Source organism: Grammomys surdaster, unplaced genomic scaffold (genome assembly GCF_004785775.1).
Source record: "Grammomys surdaster isolate TR1022 unplaced genomic scaffold, NIH_TR_1.0 233, whole genome shotgun sequence".
NCBI lineage: Eukaryota > Metazoa > Chordata > Mammalia > Rodentia > Muridae > Grammomys > Grammomys surdaster.
In genome coordinates, this window is record NW_021604678.1 from 4037900 (window position 1) to 4063545 (window position 25646).

Consider the following 25646-nt stretch of genomic DNA (forward strand, 5'->3'; position numbering starts at 1 on the left):
CCCCGGCTTTAAAACGTGTAGCCTTTGTTGTACTGACGCACGTGTTCAAGTACGATCTTGCCGCTACTTCAACAGTTTGGGCCTTCAATTTCCCTGATATAAAGTATTGAATTAAAAAAATACCTTAGCTGCAGGGATCTCTAAAAGAGCTCCAAGTTCTTCAAAGGTAATGTTGTTATATAATTTGCTTGCTGACAACAAATTATGCTCAATAACAGCTCTGTCCAAGATGCTGGAACCTTAAACAGACATAAATAAACTCATTAATGTTTGAAACTAGTTTTATACTTTAAAAAGATTTACCTTTATTTTTATTTCTAGCCATGTAATAATCAGCTTTATACCTCGTATCAACACTTACATTTGATATTATTATTATTGTTGTTGTTGTTGTTTCCAGCCAGATTTTCTCTGTGTTACCCTGGCTGTCCCGTTGGAACTCACTCTGTAGACCAGGACAGCTTCAAATGAAAATCTGCTTGCCTCTGCCTTCCAAGTGCTAAGATTAAAGGCGAGCGCTAATATATCAGGGTATATTTACAATTACAGTTTATATACAATTAAATAAAATACAGTATTTAGAAAGTTAGTGCTGGGCGATGGTGGCGCACACCTTTAATCCCAGCACTTGGGAGGCAGAGGGAGGCGGATTTCTGAGTTCGAGGCCAGCCTGGTCTACAGAGTGAGTTCCAGGACAGCCAGGCCTACTCAGAGAAACCCTGTCTCGAAAAACCAAAAAAACAAAAAACAAAACAAAACAAAAAAAATACCTATGGGTGTGTCTGTGAGGGTGTTTCCAGATAGGTTTAATTTAAGAGCAAAGGGCTACCCTGAAGGTGGGCATGCCATTCCCTGGGCTGGGGTTCTAGACTGAAAAGGAGAAAGCCAGGGAGCACTTAGACTGTTCTGGGTCCTGCCACCTCACACCTGTCCTCATGCCCTGCACACCACAGTGGTCTGTATTCTCACACTGTAGGCCACGACCCAGCCTGACTTTAGCTACTCTGGGAGGGATTATGTCAGGGAGGTAACATCTGAGTAGCTGGTGAGCAATTGCTATGGGACGGATGTGTAGGAGGAGCTAAGGTGGGAGAAGTAAGGAGAGAAAAAAGAGGAGTAAGGAGGAGAGGAGAAGGAAGAGGAGGAGCGAGGGGAGAGGAAGGAGAGAGGGGAACATGGAGGCAGATGTTCACGTGTCTGTAGCAGTCACAGGTAGCTGGTATGCACTCTTACTGATGACACCTTCCAGCTCCTTAGCTCACTCTTTGGTCATCCACAGCACCTTACTGTGAGGCAAACATGGGGTATATCTCAGAGGTAGGGTTAGCCACTCTTTCACAGGAGTTCAGAAACAGAATCCTCCTGTAAATTAAGGAATGCCCTTACGAAGTCTTCAACCCTGCCCTGAACGGCTGGCCTTTCCTAGCTTCTTTGTGATCACTATGTTCAGCATCTAACTACAGACCAGTTGCTGTAACAGGGATATTTAGAGACCTTCAAGGAAGTATTCTACAAAATCCTTTCTTATAACCACTCACCACTCCATCACAATAAAAAAAACAAAAAGAAGGAAGGAAGATAAAAAGTGATTTACCAAGGATGGGGATGCAGACTGGTCCAGTAGTAGAACGTTTGCCATTAAAGGCCATAAAATCAATCTCAAGCACAAAAGAACAGGAAGGAAGAAGGGAAAGACTGTACACATGCACACATTAACACACACACATGTAAAAACTTTAACACAAAACCTTATAGCAGCAATATTAATAGCCTCCAAGTGGAAACAATCCTCTTCTCCATCAACTTACATCCACATACTAGAACACCACTTGGCAATGAACACTAATAACATGGATGAGGCATGACACTAAGTGAGAGAAGCCATAACAACATCACTATGATTCTGTTCATGTGAAATGTCCAGAACAGGCAAATCTATAGGGCAAGAAATGTATCAGCATTAATGCTACATGACTGGAGACAGAATGAAAACCAGTGAACATACTTTAAATTTAAAAATAAACCAGACACTATGTCTTACAATTGCTAACTCAGGAGGCTGGAGAGATGGCTCAGCGGCAAAGAGCACTGACTGCTCTTCCAGAGGTCCTGAGTTCAATTCCCAGCAGCCACATAGTGGCTCACAACCATCTGTAATGGGATCCAATGCCCTCTCCTGGTGTGTCTGAAGACAAAGACAATGTACTCACATACATTAAATGATTTTTTTTTTTTGGGGGGGGGAGGTTGGGTTCGAGACAGGGTTTCTCTGTATAGCCCTGACTGTCCTGGAACTCACTCTATAGACCAGGCTGGCCTCGAACTCAAGTGCTGGGATTAAAGGCATATGCCACCACTGCCTGGTTACATTAAATGATTTTTTTAAAAACGAGATTGTGATCTAAAACAACAACAACAACAACAACAACAGATTGCTAGCTCCGGACTAGTTCAGATGAGGGTAGCAGACAAGTACCGTTTCTCTCTACACAGACCTGGTCACTCTCGAGAGAACCCATGGAGCAGATTTTTCTACTTTTTTTTCCCATGGCTAGAAAGCTCAAAGTCAAATCTGAAGATCAACTATATTAATTCTGGAAATATTCTACCTAGTTTTTAACTAATTTGTACATCAGACATTTTTGTTTTAAATCATGGCCGCTTAAACTATACAGAGAATTAAAAATTCTAAAGTTAAAACAAAACAGGAGGATTAGCTTCAATTAAAGTCCATACATACTACTTGCTGGGTTACAAATTAATTTTTCTAGAAGTTAAGAAAAATAAGATTTAAGCAAACACATCATTTACCCACAAACTATAAAAGGAAACCTATTCTTTGTTGTTGTTGTTTGTTTTTTGAGGCAGGTTTTCTCTGTGTAGCCCTGGCTGTCCTGGAACTCACTCTGTAGACCAGGCTGGCCTCGAACTCAGAAATCCGCCTGCCTCTGCCTCCCAAGTGCTGGGATTAAAGGCATGGGCCACCACCGCCGGGCAAGGAAACCTATTCTTAATTGCAGCATTTTACCCCAAGGAACCTTGGGCAAGCTACTGAGCTAAATTTTACCCTTAATCAAGAATGGATAATTATGCTCTAATACAACCTGTTATTTAGTGTTATTTACCAATGGCTTATTTAAGCTTTTTAAAATCCAGGTGCCATAGGTACACACTATAATTTTTCAGTTTCCACAAACTTCAAACAAACAAGATTTTTAAAAAAGAAGAAGAAAAAATGCATTATTTTATAAAATGCTTTCCAATAGGGATTATTTTAGATTGTTTCACAAACCTATGTTGGTGTTTAATATTCATTATCGGGCCATAGTCCTCTTTTTATTAATCAGGAAGTATTACTTGGAAATAATAATATAACATACGTTCTACTAATCTATCCCTAAATCTTCCCTGCCACATACATGTAAGACACGGTCATTACCATCAGCCGTCGTTGCTTTTTGGTGAGGCGTCAGCATTGCAGCAAATTCTTGGAGCTGGCTCCCCCTGATGATCCTGTCCAGGTACATCTTCTCTAGGATTCCATACGCAGCCAGCTGCTGGCACCTTTCATCCTTAAACAGAGTAGCCAGCATCCGGGAGCGCTGCTGTCCTAAGGAAACACAGAGTGTCAAATGATCTAAGTGTTTCTTCAGTGACAAAAACAATCACTTCTATGATCCCATTTTTGCTTACTAAAAAACAGACAATCCCCATTAATATATATGTAGTATAATTTGTAGAATGTTCTAGAAAGTCATTGTACCACACAGTTAATGCTGAGCTCCTGCTTCTATTGTACATACAGAATTAAGTTCTTCTAAGCCCCTAGTCAATTTTTTGTCAACTTTAATCAATCTGCAACTTTGTTTCATATGCTTCTGTTTAGACCCTTACTTAACATATATAGTTAATTCATTAGCTTTGAACTCACAGCTAACTCTGCAATTCTGGCGAAAATAAAGCTTACAGGATACTATTATGTCACACAAAAATCTCCACATCAGACTGTCTATACTTATCAACACTAGAGGGCATAGTGGTGCATGCCTGTAATTTGAGGCCAGTCAGAGTCACAGGTCAGCCAAGACTACACAGAAAGACTTTGTTGTCCACCCCTAGTTCCCACCAACACCTACACCTACACCTAAACACACACACACACACACACACACACACACACACACACACACACACACACACAGCACTAGAGACCATCCAGCAGTCCATCAGGGGACCATTTTAACAGCAAACTCGCCACTCACCAATAAAGGGCACAAAACTAGAGAGGGAGCCCCTGAGTAGCCCACAAAAGAATGCTTGCTTACAGGTTAAAAGCTGGGCTACAAAGAGGCAGAGCACTGTGAGACCATTCTCACTGGAGACAGGAATTGGGTAACTCATTTTGCTACTTAGTCTGCAAATATCTGGAATGATGGAAAAACTGAGAGTTTGGGTTACTTCAAAATAAATTTTAATCACTAGCAAAAAAAAAAAAAAAAAAAAACATAGATATGTGAGAATAATTGAATATTCACATAATGGACCAGAGTAGAGATCAAAATGGTACAGGGGAGCCGGGCGGTGGTGGCGCACGCCTTTAATCCCAGCACTCGGGAGGCAGAGGCAGGCGGATTTCTGAGTTCGAGGCCAGCCTGGTCTACAGAGTGAGTTCCAGGACAGCCCGGGCTATACAGAGAAACCCTGTCTCGAAAAACCAAAAAAAAAAAAAAAAAAAAAATGGTCCAGGGGGTTGTAAACCCAGGTGATTTCTATTTTCTTCTTGTGTATTTATACTAATGCATTATTTAGTCAATAAAAAATATGCCCAGCATGGAATACACTTCTGTAATTCCAGAACCAGGAAGGCTGAAGCATGAGGTTCACCAATTTGAAGCCAGCCTAAACTACATAGCAAGTTGTAGGTCAGCAAAGCTGAACAGAAAGATTGTGTTTCAGAAACAGAAAACAAAAATACCTCCCTGCTAAGAAACTATATTGTCTCAATGAATACATTTTAGAGCCTTTAAATACCTGGTGACTATACCAAGTGAGTGGAAACAATGCTGTCAGTAGCCGCTTTCTTCTGTCACAAGGACACCTACACCTGGTAGCTGTAGGAACATCCAGTGTCTAAATCTTGTTATTTGTCCTGGCTAGTTTTATGCCAACTGATAAAGCTACAGTTATTTAGAAGAGGGAACCTCAACTGAAAAAATGTCTTCACTAGACTCCCCTGCACCGAGCAAGCCTGTGGCAGCATTTCTCCTGATAGTAACTACTATAGGAGAGGCGAGTTCACTGTGTGTGTGTGTGGGGGGGGGGGCACCCCTGGGCTGCTGGTTCTGGATGGCCGGAGAAAGCAAGCTGAGTAAGCCATGGGAAGCAAATCAGACAGATGCTTCCCTCCATGGCCTCTGCTTTAGTTCCTGCTCTCTAGGTTTCTGCCTGGAGCTTGTCCCAGTGGACTAAGAGCTGGGATATATAAGTAAAACACACCCTTTTCTCCTCAAGTTGCTTTTGGTCCTGGTGTTTTATCACAGCAATTGAAATACTAACTGAGGAGCTGGAGAGATGGCCAGTGACTAAGAGCTGCTCTTCCAGAGTACCCTAATTACATTCTCAGCACCTACACGGCAACTAACAGAAGTCTATTTCCTCCAGTTCCAGGAGATCAGGTATTCTCTTCTGGCCTCTGTAGGCACAAAGCACACACATGTAGAAAAAACACTCATACTTATTAAACAAACACACATAAAAACTTTATAAAAAAATCCTAAGACAGTATTCTATTAAAAGGAATAAGAATATTTATAAAATCGTTAAGAGCTCATTTGTAGCATATTTTTTGCTTTGTTTTCCAGTGCTGGGAACCTACTGTACTCCTGATGCACAGAAGGGTTATCTTTTTATGTTAGAATACAGAGACTACTGAAACACTGATGGGACCACACCCAAGTCATGCTGGGAAGACGTGGGAGGCAGAGGCTGGCAGGAGACTGACTCTCTGTGTTCCAGGTCACCATGGTCTACATCACGAACATCTTTGCTTGCAGTGATGTAACATTACAGCACAATGTACACTTTCTATCCAAATATTAAAAATATGTTTCTTTGGAACTAGGAGTTTAACCTATCCATAAACTCATTCCTGTTCATACAGGTGTGTCTAATCTTTTGATACTGAAATAATCTTAAGAACTACAAAGTTCACCTGGAGAACCATGGAATTGAGTTACAAAAAAAAAAAACAAAACCAAAAACAAGCAAACAAACAAAAACCCCTCTGTATTTTAGGAGTGTTTGTAATTTCATGTTGGACATCAGTTATAGCTATCCTTGGATGCATACCGTTTATGGGCTACAGGTTGGATATGCCTGGAGGATAAAACAATAGAACAGCAAAGTGAATCTGTATAATGTACTAAGATGTAACAAGCGCTGGTACTTAGTTACAAGAAAAGATAAGTGGTGGTTTAAGCCTTAATCCCAGCACTCTGGAGGCAGAGGCAGACAGAGCTCTGTAAACTGGAGGCCAGCCTGATCCATATATGGAGTTCCAGAACAGCCAAGACTAAATAAAAAGTCCCTGTGTCAAAAAATAAATAAAAAATAGAAAATAAAAAAAAAAGGGAGAGGGAGTGTTCAGTGTGAGTAGTAAACGTGTCATGAGCTCTCAGCTGACTACAGACCTTGGAGGACTGAGATGATTTAGAAAAGCCATGGTTTAGGATTAACATTCCTTCACAACAGTCTTTTATATTTAAAAGCTGTGTGCTTTCTATGCTACAATTTAGTAAAAACTTTACATGTATTGAGGAAAAGAATGAATGCTAGTCTGAAAGGAAGCTTAAAGATTTAAAAACCCTGAAAGCAGAAGACTATAGATCTTTTAAGATGGTAGAGCATTTATCTCTTTTGTGTCTAGAGAGACTCGCAGTGCTGTGATACACCTGTGGAGGTTTGACACAGCTTTCGGGAATCACCTCTCTCCTTCCACCTCGTGGGTCCTGGGGTCAAACAGGGCTCATCAGGCTTGCCAACAAGCAGCCGCTACAGAAGGAATCATTTTACTGACACAATCTCTAGACTTTAACCGTTGTTTTCTCCTCTGTAGTTCTCATTTAAGAACCATTTTCTCGCTGGGCGGTGGTGGCCCATGCCTTTAATCCCAGCACTTGGGAGGCAGAGGCAGGCGGATTTCTGAGTTAAGAGGCCACCCTGGTCTACAGAGTGAGTTCCAGGACAGCGAGGGCTATACAGAGAAATACTGTCTCAAACAAAAACAAAACAAAAAAAAAAAAAATAAAAAATAAACAAAAAAAGAACCATTTTCTCTTTCTGTGAAAATTTAAAAATAAACTTACCTCTTTAAAGTATTCTTAATGTGTGGGCAACAAGTTGATACAGTCACCTAAGTTTTATTTTATTACTGGTTTTGTTTCATGTTTAACTTACTTTAACTGTACTGAGACACCCCTGGAAGAAGTGTTCCTTGCCAGAACTTGGAAGAAGTATTCCAGTTGTTGCCACCTAATGTTATTAGCAGAGACAACTCATTTCACTGAAGCCTAAATCACATGCTTACCTGCCGATGCTAAGATGGTGCAGTGTAGCGCATGCTTTAAGGCCTCTAGTCTTTCACTTTCATGGACTATTGTCTTGTAAGAGAGCTCATTGTACCTTTGGGCAGCTTCAATGAATTTCCTTCTGTAATCAAGAACACGTGCATAGCAAACCTACAGAGGGAAAATGCTCCAATTAGGGAAAACTGGATGGTCAAAGACAAGAGGCAAAGAGAGTTTCTGAACTATATCAACATTCATCACATGTATGGAAACATCCTGGTATATAACTCATCAATACAAATCAGCTCATTTGTTGTTACCTTATAGTGTATCTGTAACTGTTCATTTGTGGACTCATTCTGAAGTAAGGATGCTCGGTTTATGTAAGCTTCAGCCTGGACAGGATCATCATCCTCCAGGTATAGCCTTGCGATCTTCAGGTAAGTCTCCAGCTTATAATCTACGTTGTACTGTCTAGGACAAATAAGCAAACAAACAAATGAGAAAGACACAAGGGCCAAGTCTCAGGCGTATCGGACACTACTGTGGTACTGCATCCAGGCTCAGCCTGCCAGGAGACCAGGCTGGCAATGAACTCTCCAATTATGCTTTGAATTCTTTAAATGTGTATGCTTTTAATCCACTATACTTTACTTCTGGATTATCAGATCCTACTAGACACAATAAGGAATGGGCTCACCTACTTATTACAAGGAAATTAACTTGTTTTTCTTTTTTTTTTCTTTTCTTTTCTTTTTTTTTTTTTTTTTTTTTTTCGAGACAGGACTTCTCTGTGTAGCCCGGGCTGTCCTGGAACTCACTCTGTAGACCAGGCTGGCCTCGAACTCAGAAATCCGCCTGCCTCTGCCTCCTAAGTGCTGGGACTAAAGGTGTGTGCCACCACTGCCCGGCTGGAAATTAACTTGTAAAATTATTATTTATGTTAGGAAAAAATGAAAATGGCTGTGATAGGCTTTACAGGAGGCGAGCTCTGGCGTGTAACAAGGTAGGAAGTACACAGCTATGGTCCTCACGCGCTGCTTACAGACACTATTTTCTTTCAAGTGAATCCGTGGGCTACGGCTAGGCGTGCTGACACACACCTTTCATACAAGCACTCTGAGGGCAGAGGCAGGCAGATCTCTGTGAGTTTGAGGTCAGCCTCGCCTACATACCAAGTTCTAGCCCAGTCAGGTATTGAGACTCTATGTCAAAACATAAGATATGGAATACAATAGTATCTTAAACATCATTAAAATATATCTGCCATCCAAGTAAAATGCATTTTTACACAAACAAAATATAATCTCAATTAGAGTTGTAGAGTGTGCAGGGCTGTGGTGAGTTTACAGGGTTGGAGTGAATTACAGGCAGTTTTCAGTCTCTTCCCTCCTCAGATGATATTTTATTCCAGAAGTGAACAACTGGAGGCCTCAATAATTCCAAACTCGTAATTCAAGATTAATCCTCAAAGAAAAGTAATCTTTTCTATTTGACAGCCAAAGCAGTAAAGCCTTGTGGCAAGAAAAAAAACACACACACACACACACACACACAAACCAAAAACAAACAAACAAACAAAAAAACCAATGAACAAAGCAAAACAAAAAATCCTTAGAATTCAGCTTGCTCCCACTGTGAAATGAAGCCTTTCCTTGTTTTGCTGTTTGGGGGAAGGACAGGTCATGGAAGAGGTTTCTGTGGATTCATTTATTACCAGCAATTTCTGTTTCCCATTCACGACTCAAATCCATATGAACTGTTTTATCATGCTAGGCTTTAATTTTTCAATTTTTTATCAGAGAATCCTTTCATTACTTTAAAAATGACACTGACTAATTTCTTAAGGAGTCCCCTTCATCCACAGTTACACTCCCATGTCCTCTCAGTCTCACAGCCCAGGCCTGTCACTGCTGCACTGGCTCTGTTCACTGAGAGAAGCCATCAAGGAAAACTTGCACCAACTCCACTGTCACTAACGCACAGCCTGTCCTGTGCTCTGGCTGTCCCTTCACATCGCTGGGACAATCTGCCCACCAGGGGACATCTGGCATTTCTGTTACAGGGCACAGCACTGCTGCTGTCCTGAGAAAGAAGAACCAAGCTGATAACCTTACGTACAGGACAGCCCTTAGACAAAGGCTACATCAGTCTAAATGCCCCCATCACTACTGGATTCCCTTCTGTTCATACATTCCCGTGAGACTCCTTTACCAATTCCTCAGCATCAGTAGTTTGTCCTGTTTTTTATTTTCTGAGACTAAGTCTCAACTATGTCACTCTGGCTATTCTGGAGCTCTCTTTGTAGACCAGGCTGGCCTCGAACTCAAGAGAACTGCCTGTCTCTGCCTTCCGAGTGCTGGAACTAAAGGCAACCACCACTAACCCAGCGTCAATTATCAAAATTTTTGATTTCCAATGGATTATAAAATAAAGCCATCTAACTTTCTTTGTTTTTTTGTTTTTTTTGTTTTGTTTGGTTTGGTTTGGTTTTTTCGAGACAGGGTTTCTCTTCATAGCCTGGGCTGTCCTGGAACTGCTGTCTAACTTTCATTGTGGTTTCTATCCTACTCTAATTATTGTCTCTGTTTGGTTCTTTCTGAAAACTCCAAAGAGCTGTTTCCATTTACTCTTCCCAGTCAGCTTCAGCTCCCACCAGCTTCACCACCATAGCTCCTGTCAAATACCCCTGCCTCCACACCTGACGAATGCTTACCCAGTACTCCTCAGCACAGGTCTGATCCCTGCTCTTTCCCTCATATGGGTTCCAAGGAGGAGCACACCTTTATCATTTACCTCTTAGGACTGCAATGCCCCAGGCCTCACTCCTCTTCTCTATCTGCAACCTCTCCTCCTCTGGAAAGGGGTCAATCCAGTCTAGTAGGCAGGGGCTCCCAAATGTCTACCTGTAGCCTAGACTGCTCTACTTCCTCTAGACAAAACACTCCACTCTCTATCAGGTATCTTCACTTGCTTATCACAATCCCAAATGTACCCTTCATCTTCCCTCACAATCTGATCCCCACAAGGCAGGGCAACTTCATGTTTCCTGTGCTCTGGCCAAAACTTCAGGACTCATTTTCTGTAGTCCACATGGGAACTCTGCAGACCGAGTCTCTGAGAAGCTCCCCCAGCTGTGGTGGTGCATCCGGTGTCTACCGCTGCTGCCAGCACGTGAGTCCCCACCCAGGACTCAGTGGTTCCTTAAACACATCATCACACCATGTCACTTCTCTGCTCAAAAGCATCCAATAGCTCACTCTCATTTCACTTTTTCTTGGAGTTAGGGGCTAAACTATGTAGTACTGGCTAGTCTGTTACTCTCTGTGTACAGCAGGCTGGCCTCAAACTCAGAGAGATTGTCTGCCTCTGGCTCCTCAGTGGTAGAATTAAAGATATGTACTATCTTGCCTGGCACTCTCAGTTTTCTTTGAATCAAAGACCTTACAATGGCTTCAAGACTCAGGGGACTCCAATCTCTAGGGCTGATTTCATTCCGTCTTTTCTGGTGTTCACTCTACCAACACTGGTATTCTTATTCTTCCTTAGAAAATGCTACAAATATGTTGGCACCTTAGACCTCTGTCTTAACAACACTCCTTCTAAAAGAGACGTGTGCCCTCAGACAAGTCAGTCAGTCTTTGAGAAGTACTTACTAGCATCTAATGCACTATAAATAGTTGTACCTCCTGTGCTAGGGCTTAAGACAACACATCAGTGACACTCATCCAAGTCCACTGTTTACTATACTTTTGTCCTGTTTCCAGAGGAATCCCCACCAACACTTGGGCTGCATTTCTCCAGTCTTCTTCCTTCTCATAAATAGATGCAAGATGCTGTCTTATGGAAGCAACCTAGAATGACAGATACAGATGTTACTCAAACAGTGCTCTTATCCAACATAGGAAGCTGCAGGTTTATGTACAATCACCCATTTTTTACTTTTATCAAGTTTGTATTCACAGAATATGAAAATAGAAAATTTAAACAACACATTTCTGCACTGCACATTTTGGCAACATTTTTTCCAGTATTAAATTTTGCTTTTGCGTTGCTACATACTTGATGTTGGAGATTTCCTAAGTTTTTAATTTTAACAGTCTTACTAGGCCTAATGAGACTGGTCAAGGTACAATGCTATACAAAAGCCTACAAAGCTGAGTTTGCTCCACAGAATTCATATACAGATGGAAAAACAGAACTATTTCCACAGAGTTGTCCTCTGATCCCCATCTGTACACAGAGGTACATGTTGGTATACACAAAGTAAAACTGAATAGAAAATCTTTACTAACGATCCAGCTGAAGCTGTTTTGTCCTAATACTTACTTGATTTTAATTATAAATGCTGTTTGATTCAGTTTTATAAAAAATATGAAACTGAGCAATTATCTGCTTTAAGTTAATAGCATAAGATCATAAAAATAATGTATGATCTTAAGCTCAAAACCTACTGTTTTACCATAACAGGACTGGTGACCATATGAACTCACAGAGACTGAGGCAGCTTGCACAGGCCTGCACAGGTTCAAGACAGACAGGGCCCCAGCAAGCAAACAGAAACAGACATGGGGTCCTACACCTAACCAAGAAGTTGTTTACAACTGATACCTTTATGGCAAAGGGAAAATCAGTCTTTCTTGTCTAGGAGCCACACTCAAGGGCAGCAGCCTCCACACCCAGCTCAATGATATTTCTGTGGACTTTTTGGTTTATTTTGCTTTTTTGGATACTTTTTGTCTTACTGGTGTTTTACTTGCTTGTTGTGATTTTTATTTCTGTGGTTTTGTGGGGATTTTGTATGTGTGTTTGCTTCTGGTTTTTGTTTTTTAAGTTATTCAAGATAGGGTTTCTCTGTGTAGACCTGGCTGTCCTGGAACTTGCTCCACAGACCAAGCTGCCTCAAACTCAGAGATCGACCTGCCTCTGCCTCTCAATGTTCGCTTTTTTTTTTTTTTTTTTTAAGAGAGAAAAAAAAGAACATAAAGTTGAGTGGAGGGGGACTGCCTGAGAGGAAGTGGTAGAGGGCAAAGCATAATAAAAATATATATTATATGAAAACTTGTTTCAAAGAAAATATTACTGGGAATTAGGAGCTTCTAGTTCCTGACTTTTTCTTTCTTTTTTAAAAAAGATTTATTTATTTTATGTATATGAGTACACTTGCACTCTCTTCAGACACACCAGAAAAGGGCATCAGATCCCATTACAGATGGTTGTGAGTCACCATGTGGTTGCTGGGAATTGAACTCAGGACCCTCTGGAAAAGCAATCAGTGCTCTTAACCGCTGAGCCAGCTCTCGACCCCCCCCCCCCCCCCCAGTTCCTGATTTTTAAAACAGAACAAAACAACAACGATAAAATCTAGGGCTCTGGACTTTTACCTGTTCTTCGAAGGAAATGACCCGAGGCTGGATCTTCTCCAAGGTGAAATGGTAGACCTCCTTGGCTGTGCTGTCCGGCAGGCTGGGGAGGTGTGTACAGAAATCTGTTAGCAGTTGCCGTGAGATCACAAGGCTGACGTTCTCATTCACCACTGGTCAGAAAGGAAAAGACAGGAAACATCAACAATCCGGACGCTTCCATTAAGCGGTTAAATTTTACTTAAAATTACCATTCAATACATGCAATGTATCACTCAGAGACTTACAACATACTCTTCTCATATGTTACATAGTTAGTTTCTTTATGCTGGGTTTTACTGATTTCTTATCTAACACAGCAAAGCAGGAAAAATAAAGTAAGTTTTCTAAGAAAAGATTGGGGAAAATCCCTTGAAAATTTTACTTGTTGTTTTCTTTATTTTTGTGCAAAGGCAAAGAACAAGGTATCTAAATAAAACCTTAATTGGGATTTCAATTTTGAAGACAATTCACTGAAAAAAATAACCCATCTCTAAAGTGTTTAGAATAAGTTCATCTCAAAGCACATTTAACACTGACTGGTAAAACAGGCTGACAAGGCTTTAAAGAACTACTCAAGCATACAAGGCAAGCATGGCTCTTCCATTCTACTCACTCGCTTCCACAAAAGCTTTCAATGCTTCTAGTTGTTCTGTCCCAGATAACTGAATGGCTTTTTCCAGAATCTGACGATATCTAAAACAGTATCAAATAAGAATAATGAATGTTTAGTTCTAATTGTCAACTTGAAACAATCTAGAATCACTGAAGAAGAGAATCTCAATGAAGAACTATCTTAATCAGATTGGCCTTTGGACACAGTCCTAGAACTCTTGACTACATTAATTAAAGGGTGAAGATCTACCCACTGTTGGCAACACTATTCCCTAGGCAAGGAATGCTGAACAGAAGAACTGAGAAAGCTATCTGAGCGTAATCATGCATGTATTTATTCTCCCTCTGCTCTCAACTATAATGTGAGCAGCTGCTTCAAGCTCCTGTTGCCTTGACTTCCCAGCAATGATGGACAGTAGCCTGGAACTGTGAACTAAGAACCCCTTTCCACTAAATGGCTTGTCAGGGTATTTTCTAGCAGCAAGAGAACTGAACCTAAGACATATACTGTCTAATGCAAATTCCAAAGCTTATTTATTCATCTCAATTGTCTATTTGTTTTCTGTTTTTTTGAGTCAGAGTTTCACTATGATATAGGTCTAGGTTGGTCCTGAACTTTCTGTGTAGCCCAGCTAACTTGGAACTTGATCTTCCTGTCTCTGCCTCTCATATGCTAGGATTCTGGGTATGCCACCATGCCCTGGCCTATTTATTCATTTCTACCACTAACTTTGACATGTATTCTGTCTTTTCAACTTACCCTAATTTCTTTCATTAATTTCTAGTTGGCAGTCTTCTTTACAGCACACTGATAAAACAATATATTTTCAAAAGTTTCCAGCCCATCAAAAAATACTAAGCCTCCGAGCTGGTGAAATAGCTCAACAGATAAAGTGACTTCCTGCCAGTGTTAACTCTGAGTTCCATTGATGGAATTTTTAAAATAAATACTAAACCCGAAATTCTCTGTTCGTGTTTGTTTGTTTGTTTGTTTGAGACAGGGTTTCTCTGTGAGTTCTGGCTACCCTGGAGCTCACTCTGTAGTCCAGGCTGGCCAAGAACTCAAAGAGACCTATTTGCCCCTGCCTCCCAAGTGTTGGGATTAAAGGACTGTGCCACCATACCTGTTCTATACCTGTAATTCTAAGATGCCACCTCTAGTTTTTAATATTGGGTACCCAGGCAGTGGTGGCACATGCCTTTAATCCCAGCACTTGGGAGGCGGAGGCAGGCGGATTTCTGAGTTTGAGGCCAGCCTGGTCTACAGAGTGAATTCCAGGACAGCCTAGGCTATACATGTAGAGAAACCCTGTCTCGAAAAACTTTAAAAAAGAAAGAAAGAAAGAAAGAAAGAAAGAAAGAAAGAAAGAAAGAAAGAAAGAAATAAATTAGTTTAATATTGGGTACCAGAATTTTTTTTAAAGATTTATTTATTTATTATATATGAATACACTGTAGCTGTCTTCAGACACACCAGAAGAGGGCATCAGATCTCATTACAGATGGTTGTGAGCTACCATGTGGTTGCTGGGATTTGAACTCAGGACCTCTAGAAGAGCAGTCAGTGCTCTTAACCACTGAGCCATCTCTCCAGCCCCAGAATTTTTTTTTTAACTTTTTTTTTTTTCCTGAGACAGGGTTTCTCTGTGTAGCCCTGGCTGTCCTGGAACTCACTCTGTAGACCAGGCTGGCCCCAAATTCAGAAATCCGCCTGCCTCTGCCTCCAAAGTGCTAGGATTAAAGGCGTGCACCACCACCGCCCGGCTTTTTTTAACTTAAAATCCATCAAAAGAGGAGTAAATTCATAACTCTTTGATACTGAATTTAAGGTGCCACCTTCCTGAAAACTTTCATTTTGAATCAGAACTAAAATTCCAATTTTCTTTCAAATTTCTTTTTTAAAAATAAGCTACATTTTTCTTCAACAGCATGTTATACAGACACACAAGTACACTATTTGAGGTGATCAGCTTTCTTCTTGCCAGCTTCATGATCATCAACCACAGCATAATACTGCCTAGAGAACAGAACCACTACTAGAGACCGAATGTCTCCACATGTACAAAACCAATTCTGCCAAGCGAGTGCACTAACAGAACGTTCCTCCTGTTGTCAGACATCTACACTCAGTTCTAGCAACTGGTCTACTCTCCACCACCACATATCCACCACCACACCAAACGGGTGGTTTATAAACAGAGTAAGAGAAATGGTAAAAATAAACAGTGACCATTACCAGGCAACACTAAATTCCTCCCTAAAACACAAATTCAAAGAGAACAGGTACATTTTTTTCTGCTTTGTTTACTGAAATATACAATACCTTAAACAGTACATGGCACAAAACAAGCACTGATTTAACACTGGTAACATTTTATTTCAGTATAAAGGGGCTAAATTTTATTACTTTTTATCTTTTGTTCTTTTGTTAATTTTTAAGATTTACTATTTTTATTTATGGGTGTGTTTGGGTGAACATCTGCCACATGAATCTGGGTACCCATGGAGGCCAAGAAATGAGATTCCCTGGAGCTGGAGTTACAGGTGGTTGTGGGCCACCCAATGTAGGAGCTGGAATCCGACACCAGTCCTCTAATCTGAACTCTCTAACCACTGGCCCATCTCTCCAGCTCCCTCTTGTGGCTTTTAAAGACACTTATCACTGAGCTTGAAGACAAGGCTCAGCAGTTAAGAACATTGGCTACTCTTCCACAGCACCAAGGTTTAATTCTCAAACCCCACATAGTGCTCACAAACATCTACAGATGCACTCTGGTCCCAGGGCTCTAACACCGTTTCCTGGGCCCGTGGACGATAGGCACATGTACACTGCAGACATACATGCAAGCAAAATGCCCATACACACAGAACAACTTATAAAAATCATTATTGGGGATGGGGGCAAAATGCCACGGTGTGCACATAGAAGTCATAGGATTGATCACTCTGCTGAGCTGGTTTTCTCCTTTACCTATACATGGGTTCTAAGGATCAAACCCAGGTCTCCAGGCACCCTAGTAAGCATCTTTCCCTACAATCTATCTGGACAACACCACTCTTTAATTTACTGTCTTCTGAGATAGGCTCTCCCTTTGTAGTCCAAGTTGGCCAGAAACTCAGTTTCCCCAGAGTCTGAACTACAGGCATGAGCTATCACACCTGGCTAAATGCATTTGCAAACCTAACAGCATTTCGGTTATTCAGAAAGTGGCCCAGAATGAAGCCCAGAAGTAAAACCTGCACAAACAGGACCTGAACTCATTCAGATCAGTGACATGCTTTGTAAGTCCCATCTTCAAAGCTACCACCCAGCTTCTTTCCCAACTCATCTAAAATCCTCAGTCTCAGTTACAGAGTGCTCTGTAAAACCACAGTAAAAGCAGGTGTGTGGGCAAGGAACAGCAAATTCCAAAGGACACAAACAGTTACGAAAGCAACAGTAAGCCTTTCCAGACCAAGGTGTTAACTTTTCCTATTACTAAGCTTGAGTCTTTAAGGGATAGCACTGTGTTAGAAACTCAATCCTATGAAGTCCCCCTTCTAGCCTCCTCCCTACAGTATGTACACACACACTCACAGCTACAGAAAGAAACACTGCTCCTACACCCATAGTCACCTAGTTAACTGATCTGGGCACATTCCAGATAGGTTATACTGAATGAGGTGTCATTTATCATTTTGATTGATTTTTCAAATTTGACAACATTCTATTAAATCAAGGTTATATATAACTAAGTAACATTCTATTAAATCGAGGTTATATATAACTAAGTAACATTTACATACTCCTAGAGTATTTTATACAAACTAATATTCAAGCTAATAATATACAAACTAAGATAAGTTCTTGACAAATTTACTGCCTAACCTAAAGTTAAGATTCGTTTGATGCTGTGGGTGGTGGCACACGCCTATAGTCAGCACTCAGGAGGCAGAGGCAGGCACATCTACATGAGTTCCAAGTCATCTAGGGCTACAAAGACTCAAAAAATATAAATTAAAAAAATTTTTGAAATTTATTTACTTTTACTTTGTGTATGGGTGTTTTGCCTATATAGATGTCTGGTGTACGACATGCATGTAGACCACAGAGGCCAGAAGAAGGCATCAGTGGTTAAGAGCACTTGCTGCTCTTCCAGAGGACCCAGGTTCAGTTCCCAGCACCCACATGGCAGCTCACAACCATATGTATATAACTCTAGTGCCAGCAGATCTGATGCCCTCTCTGGCCTCTGAGGGCACAGGCACATACACATGTATACATAGATGCAGTTATCCCACCCCAGACCCCCTGCCAAAGAACACAAGCAATAACCTTTGCTGTGGTTGGTCCACTAGAATTAGGTGGTAAGGTGCTACTTTTGAAGATTACACATGCTCTGCTTGTAAGACAGAAAAATCAAGTTGGGCTGGAAGCTCTTCCCTGCTGGTTAACCCTCATGCTGCCAGAAGGTACTGTGAAGGAAGAACCTTCAACAACAGTCTTACTCCGCTGCGTACCTTGCTTGCATTCAACACTATGGACTGGCCAGGCAAATAAGCCTACTGGTGTACTACTGCCAAGTCAACAAAAGATAATCAACCACTTTCTCACTGAGTTTGACTTCTGCTCCATGGGAAGGAATTCATGGCTGATACTGGAAACTGAGTCAAAAATCCTATGGCTGGAGTTATAGGCCTTACAGGAAAGCTGCTCTAGGCATTTTGCTAAATGGGCAGACATCAACTGACCTTCAAATAACTATGTTTATGTTTATATATAGTGCTCCCATCAGCTCTAGGAGGAGAAACTCCTTTTTACAGTGGGCAATGGTAATTTTAAAGACTAACAACTGGGCACCCAGGTGGTGGTGGTGCACACCTTTGATTCCAGCACTTGGGAGGTAAAGGCAGGGGATCTCTGAGTTCAAGGCCAGGCTGGTCTATAGAGTGAGCTCCAAGATAACCATGGCTACACCAAGAAACACTGTTTGGAAAAAGAAAAACAAACAAAAACGGTTAACAACTGGTTTGAGTGATTAGAACACACGATTGTTGAAAACTCATCAATAAATGGGATTTCTCTACCTCTGTCTCTAAGGCTCAGGGAACACCACAGAAAAGGGAGAGGGAAGACTGTAAGAGCACCAGTGAGACAGCTCCCTGGGAAAACACCTGCCATGCAAGCTAATGTCCTGAGTTCTATCCCTGCAACAATGATGGAAGGAGAGAACTTCTGAGATTTGTCCTCTGACCTCATATGCACCTGAAGACACGCATATGCACAAACACAGTTATATTAAATACGTAAATAAAAAGACAGGGGAGGCAGGAAAGAGTAAAGACTTAAGTGAGCCACAACCTCTTACTGGAGACAATTTCTAGCCCCCAAAGGCAGTGGAGGAGAAGTGGGGCGATGAAGACACTTCCAGAACAGACAAGAGGGAGGCTCCCTCTAGAGTTCTCATAAACCTGCTGAAAACACTGGAAGCTAAGCCGAGGTTTCTAGGAGACTAAGAGAGCTGGACAGATATGATTCAAGTTATTTGCATGCCAAACCAGGAAACACAAGCACCTTTGAAACAAGTCATAAATTCAATGCCAAGGATTATCTAGAAAAGAAAACCTGAAGCCTTTTGTCTTAGACTGTTACCAGGTGCTGACAGAGGAAATGAAAATTCTCTCTGAAATACAGCATATTGGGTTTCAAATTGTCTCTTAAAAAGTGCTTTAAAAATAATGTGCTAATAAACAAAGACTAGTAGGGCACATGATATTAGCTAGCACCAACAAAAGTATCAATCAATTGCAACAACTAGGAACTGATGTGAAGCCAGAAAAACTGTAATACAACTATGCCTGGGGACATAAGGCGAGCTTTGAACAAGAAACTAAGAACTGTGAAGTGTCATTTGGAACATCACTACCAGAAATTACAGAACTGAAAAATATTATAACCAACTTAAATACTCAACAGCAGATGAGACAGCTAAAGGATGGCTAACCTAGAGAACAGGTCTGAAGAACCATCTAGAATAAAGCACATAAATGGCAGACACCTGAGAGAAGAAGGTAAAGAAGTTCCAGTACATTGTCCTGAACAGTTTCACTGGAGTCTAGAGCGAGAACACACATAAAGAGCGGGAGGCATTACTTAGACCAGGAAGAGTGGCTCATGCCAGTAATCGCAATACTTAGAAGGCTGAGGCAGGAAGAGTATAGTAAGCCAGTCTGAACTACAGAATGAGACACTGCCCGGAAACAGAGGTAGGCAGGTAAGCAGACAACACAACAGACACTTCCCAGAACTGTTCAGAGAATCTATCTTCTGGGCTTCCCAAGGAAGCTTGGCCAAGCAACTCCGAATATTCTCAACAAGTGGCCACATTTCTTTCACTCCCTGCATCTATGTCACTTTGCAATCTGACTTTGTAACTCTTCACATAAAAGTTTGTTTCCTTCATTCTCAACTTGTTGATCAATCGAATGTAGCAGAGATGAAATGCCACTTCTGAGGATGGACCTTAAGGAGGCCTTGAATGTGACATCATCTCTAGGACCCTATTGTCATATTAGCCATGCACCTCACAGAAGCAGAGCTGTCTGTGTACCCGGTGAGCAGCTCACTGTAAATGTAGGTGGGAGACCACATGGAAGGAAGACCATTTGGGGCAGATAATTATTTACCTCAGCCTAAGACAAACTGTCAACCTCCAAAACTGTAAACTAAATGCGTTATTATGTTTTAAGTCACTAGGTGACTTTTTTCAGTGACTTACTTCACAATAAAAGCTAAGTGCTATTTACATAGATGTATCATAATGCAGTAGCCAAAATTAAAACAAGTACACACTAACACAAGTTTTAGGAGAAATAATCTCTAATAATCTCTTGTTCTTTAAGCATTATATTCAAATTTAGTGGCAATGGGCAATACTGGGGGAAGATAACCTACAAGTTTTAGTCGAAAACAAGAAGTTCATTCTGTTAGGAAACCGAGGCAAGAAGTCTGTCCTAAGTTTGAGGTGACTATGAACTATATATAAGGAGTTTCAGGACAGTTTAGGGTATGAACGAGACACTGAAAACAAAAAACAAACAAACAAAAAAACATAGCCAAGTTTGATCAAAATAATAGAAGGCCAAAATTGTGGCTATTTAGTTAGGAGCTCAGAGATATGGGCTGTAGCCTGGCTTGACTTTGACTCCTATGTGACTACAGGTTGATCTGTGTGTCTGTCTGTCTGTCTCTCTCCTTCTCCCTGTGTGTGTGTGTGTGTGTGTGTGTGTGTGTGTGTGTATTCCTTTCCTTGCAGTTTCTCCCACTCTCGGAAGTTCTTTTTCACTTTTTCCTAAATAAAGCTGTTTGCTTTGAAAAAACTAAAAAGTCACTTTCTCTGTTTCCCCTGCACACGTGGGGCCGATAACACTGTCTAGTTGCCACATAGTGTCCGGGACACAAACGGTGTCTATTTTGGACATGCGAGTCACTAAAGCTGCCAGGAAGGATTAGCAGAGAACCAAAAAACTTGAGTCCCAAGGGGCTTTGGAGGCTACCCAGTCTCTCTGCCACTGCTCATTGACACTTCTATTCCTCCAATAATACAAAATTCTAATCTAAAGTCTACCTCACTAGAGCACAGTACAATCTTATTTTTTTCCTTCTGAAAAAAATAGTCTTCTTAGTAAGCAAAGGTCTTCTAAGAGGTCTTCTATTACTAACAATGTATCATAAAATGTTAGCAGGTCCTGGCAGGGCACATTAGCAAACCCAGTTTTGGGGAGCCTGAAGCAGAAGAATTTGGAAGGAGTTTTAGGCCATCCTGGGCTATAGTGTTGGATGCTAGCCTGGGCTACAAGAAACCCTGTCTCAAAACAACAAACAAACAAAAAATAAATGTTTAAACTGCAATGACACCCCCATCCCTCGCAGCCTCCTCTGGACACCTTTCATACTTTAGAACTGGGAGGAAGAAGTTTTAAGGGTCGTATTTCCATAAGATTGATTCAACAAAGACCTATAACTCATGCCGTCACAGAAATAACATTTTTTAAAAATTGGTCAGGAAAGTAAAGAAATGAACAGACAAAACCATCTAATCTGCCGTGCGGTGGTGGCGCACGCCTTTAATCCCAGCACTTGGGAGGCAGAGGCAGGCGGATTTCTGAGTTTGAGAGTTCGAGGCCAGCCCGGTCTACAGAGTGAGTTCCAGGACAGCCAGGGCTACACAGAGAAACCCTGTCTCCAGAAAAACAAACAAACAAACAAACAAAAACAAAAAACAAAAAACCAAACATCTAATCTATGTCCAAATGAAAGTAAGCTCCAGCTGGCCAGGAAGCTGACTGAGCAGCTGCAGTGTGAGGATGCTGTGCGTGTCTGAGTGTGTGTGCATGTGGAGCAGGTCTCCAGGAAGACACATCTGAAGCAAATGTTCAAGAACCAAACAGTTTAACCTATTGAGTCGAGACAGGCTGCCACAGCAACTACCTTCACACGCTCCCTCTCCAGTCTTTCTCTTCCTCTTCTAAAAATTTGGGTTTGGTTTTTTTTGTTGTTGTTGTTGTTTTTTGGATTTTTTTGAGATAGGGTCTCTTTATATAGCCCTGGCTGCCCTGGAATTCACAGAGATTGGCTTCCTTCCAACTCGAAAGTACTGGGGTCAAAGGCCTTCACTTGGCTTCCAAACTTTTCTTGAAAGAAGATGTACTTTTATGTGTGTGTTTTGTCTCCATGTGTGTCTGTGCACCACGTGTTTGCCCGGTGCCCTCAGAGGTCAGAAGGGGCATTGGATCCCACGGAACTGGAATTATAAATGGTTGAGAGCCACCCTGTGAACGCTGGGAACTGAACCCAGGTCCTCCGGAAGAACAGTAAGTGCTCTTAATAGCTAAGCAACTGCTCCAGTTCGCTCTTCTAAACCTTTATAAGAGAATAAAAAACAAACAAAAAAATCCAACCCATATATAATGTATATCATATATAGAAAGCAGCCTATATCTACAACTACTACCACAAAATGCTTTTTCTACGGCTAGTTTCGTATACTAACTTTAGATGACATCAGAAAGCATATCTAATTGAGCTTTTAACAAGAGAAACAATACAGTCTGGATGGTTAAAAGTGAGCTTTTGGAAAAAACCTGAGTTCTAATAGAAATTATGCCCTCTAACTCTAACCTTGGCTATTCTCTGATTTAACCAACATTTCTTGAACAATACACTGTATGGAACAGAAAGTGTCAGTATTAGAAATCTTGTACTCCATAAATCCTTAAAGTGGAAGCCTTTGTTTCTCAGTTCCCAATATAAAAGCCTCAAAGGCACAGATGACTGACATATGTACATCATAAGGTGTGTGGCTTGCAGAACTTGTTATGAGAGTGAACATTCCGACACATTCTTACCACATAGTACTGGGTAAACACCTAAAGGGAAGGCCAAGAATACTCAGAAAAAGCAATGAAGGCTGGAGGTGGCTCAGTGGTTAAAGGAATGCTTGCTGCTTTTCCAGAGGACCTGAGTTCAATTCCCAGCACCCACATCAGGTGGCTCACCACCTATAACTCCAAGTCCAGGGGATTGCACTCCCTCTTTGAACATCCATGGGCATCTGCACACACACAGCACCCATACACATAAATAAAAATAATAAGCTAAATCTTCAGAAAGAAAGCAATATTGAGGGGAGTGCCAACTAACACTGCATGGGCTATCATTTATCAAGCAAATTATTTCATTTACTCTTAACAAAACCCACTCCACCCTCCATTTATATTCCTGCACAATACCACTTGGCTTCTAAAGAGTACATTCCATTTTCTTTCCCCTAGAATCTGGACTGGTCTTCTTACTTACTTTCATCGGTATTGCAGAATTGATGTGAGACTTGTCAGACTAGCCTTATGCCATACAGCTTCCATTCTCACCCTGTGAGAACACTCTGATGAAGGAAGTACCAGAAGAAAGCCAAGGCTAAACTATAGAGTGAGAATAAAAGACCCAGCCAACTGCCAGGTATCTATCTACATGTGGCCAGCCCTAACGAAACCACTAGCCAAATTAATCTGCATAACTGAACTAGGCAAAATCAAGAAAACAGGCCAGGTAACACACAGAAGTGGGGGGAAGCACTTTTATACTACTAAATTGTGTATTTATTTAGCTGTAATAGACAAAAGAAACATCCTATTGGAGTCATGCTACTGTTCATCTCTAATTCAGAGCTAAAGAGGTAAATAGTAACTGAAGTTCCAGAAGTCTTTCAAGTTCTAACAGCTGTATCTTAGCTGATAACCAATGAACGTATATTTTCTGTAATAAAGAGAAAAAAAATCAAAGGAACTATAAGGGAATACATAAGCTAGTTTTACTTCTATCCAATCTACCAAAATATTAATACTTTGAAAAAAGACCAAACAATGAAGACATAAGTCAACTATTTCCAACTCTTGGAATAAGTCATATATATGTACTTACTGACCGCTTAATAATAACTTTATGACATTTTCCATACACCAGGGACTGTGCTCAGTTATTTAAGTCTAATTAGTATATAGACACATATTTATTTTGAAATCAAATAAAACTATGTCTCACGATTACCCTACCATTTTTGAAAGCAGAAAAATGAAGAATAATATAGTTAAGCCCAGGGTATACAATTCAATTTCCCACTAGTAAAGTAGACTGTATTTTTCTACACATAAAAGCAAGCACAGAGGCCACCCAACATATGCACCGTCAGTGTTCAAGTCTGAGCAAGAGCATTTTATTAATTAGATCAACATGCTCTAAGCTGTGAGGTATAAATGTTAGGGTCAACTGAAGGCATACTTCATTAGAAAGAAAAACTGTAAAATCTACACAAAGAAGACTAAAGCTGTTCAACAACTGCTTGAGGAGACTGACACATGTCTCAATTTTTGACCTGGAGTGGATCTAAGCACCCTAAGGTTTCGACAAAATTCCTAAGCAGCCCCTGGAAATATCACTGTTCTAGACATCCTGAGCCCGAGGACATTCTGCCTATGTTCTCTGCTATATTGTTGGTGACAGACTGAGAGTATCCAGAACATAAGGATCCACACACTCTATGAACTGAGAAGTTCTGGACCACATGACAGCGTCCATACCTTCTCAGCCCCTATCAATCCTGGAAAGCCATCTCTTCAAAAAACAATACAAAAAAACTCTGCATCAAAGTCCAGAATATAAATTTACCTCCAACAAGGCGAAGGCGGGGACGGCAGCAAACAGAAGTCAAACTCGGTGTGTTGGGCTCGCCGAAGAGACACTAAGGAAGGCGCCCACCGCCGGGGGAGCCGTCATCTTTCTTACCACGCTTCCAGAAGCCAAAGGAACCCGCAGAGGGCGTTATCAAGGACTTAAGAAGCAGGCAGTCACCCCGGATCGTAGGACGGTTAGGACCCCAGCACATGGTCCCTACAGCTTTCAGCTGCTCCCAGCATTTACCGCCACAGCCGACTTCAGGCCCGCCCCCCTGAGTAAGGCCTAGCTCGAGCCTCACACCCGAAAGCGCCCGTCGCCTCTAGGAAGGTAAATTTGCGGCTTCCTTCCTACCTCTGTACTCCTAGGAAATACTCACTTGCCCGCCAGATCTTTGTGAGAGCCGCTTGAATTCATGAGCTGGGCCAAATCCTGTCGCACGGCAGCCGCCATCTTTCTTCCAGCTCAGCCACGGCTGCGGGACCTCTCGCTGCCAAGAAGAAAACGAGTGTGGTCCTCCAGAAGGCAGGCAGAGGGGACGCTAGATGCCATAGAGTAGCGTCTTTGTGGGCCAGAGCGCCGGATATGGGAGCCGGAATTACCGCCTCCCTCCGAGTTGAGTGACACAGGACTCCTCTCCTCTGGTTTGAGGACCGCCCAGGTCTCCCTAGAGACGTGGGCTCTCACGCTCCGACTTGTGATTGGCTGAAGAACTTGAAGGCGTGTACTTTGTGCAACTTCAGTAAGGCCCCGGCAAGTCAGACGATGTGTTTTCGCTAAGTTCCGGGTCTGATTATTATCGTTCTCCGCTTCGTTATTTTTTTTTTTTTTCTCCGCTTCGTTCTTTAAGGCATC

General features: G+C 41.5%; 1 protein-coding gene across 2 annotated transcripts in view; it reads right to left on the reverse strand.

Moving 5' to 3' along the window:
* Positions 1–25412, reverse strand: part of Cops4 (COP9 signalosome subunit 4) — a 31688-nt gene extending 6276 nt beyond the window's left edge. Inside the window, exons 1-8 of one of the 2 annotated variants that reach the window (XM_028773696.1) lie at positions 25171–25412; positions 13584–13663; positions 12950–13101; positions 11316–11419; positions 7886–8039; positions 7586–7736; positions 3440–3610; positions 124–239 (exon numbers count right to left, since the gene is read on the reverse strand). In XM_028773696.1, the coding sequence (XP_028629529.1) occupies positions 124–239; positions 3440–3610; positions 7586–7736; positions 7886–8039; positions 11316–11419; positions 12950–13101; positions 13584–13663; positions 25171–25244 (1002 nt within the window). In that variant the 5' untranslated portion in view covers positions 25245–25412. The remainder of the gene's footprint in view (positions 1–123; positions 240–3439; positions 3611–7585; positions 7737–7885; positions 8040–11315; positions 11420–12949; positions 13102–13583; positions 13664–25170) is intronic. The other variant, XM_028773697.1, reaches the window with a different exon arrangement.
* Positions 25413–25646: the final 234 nt, after the last annotated feature.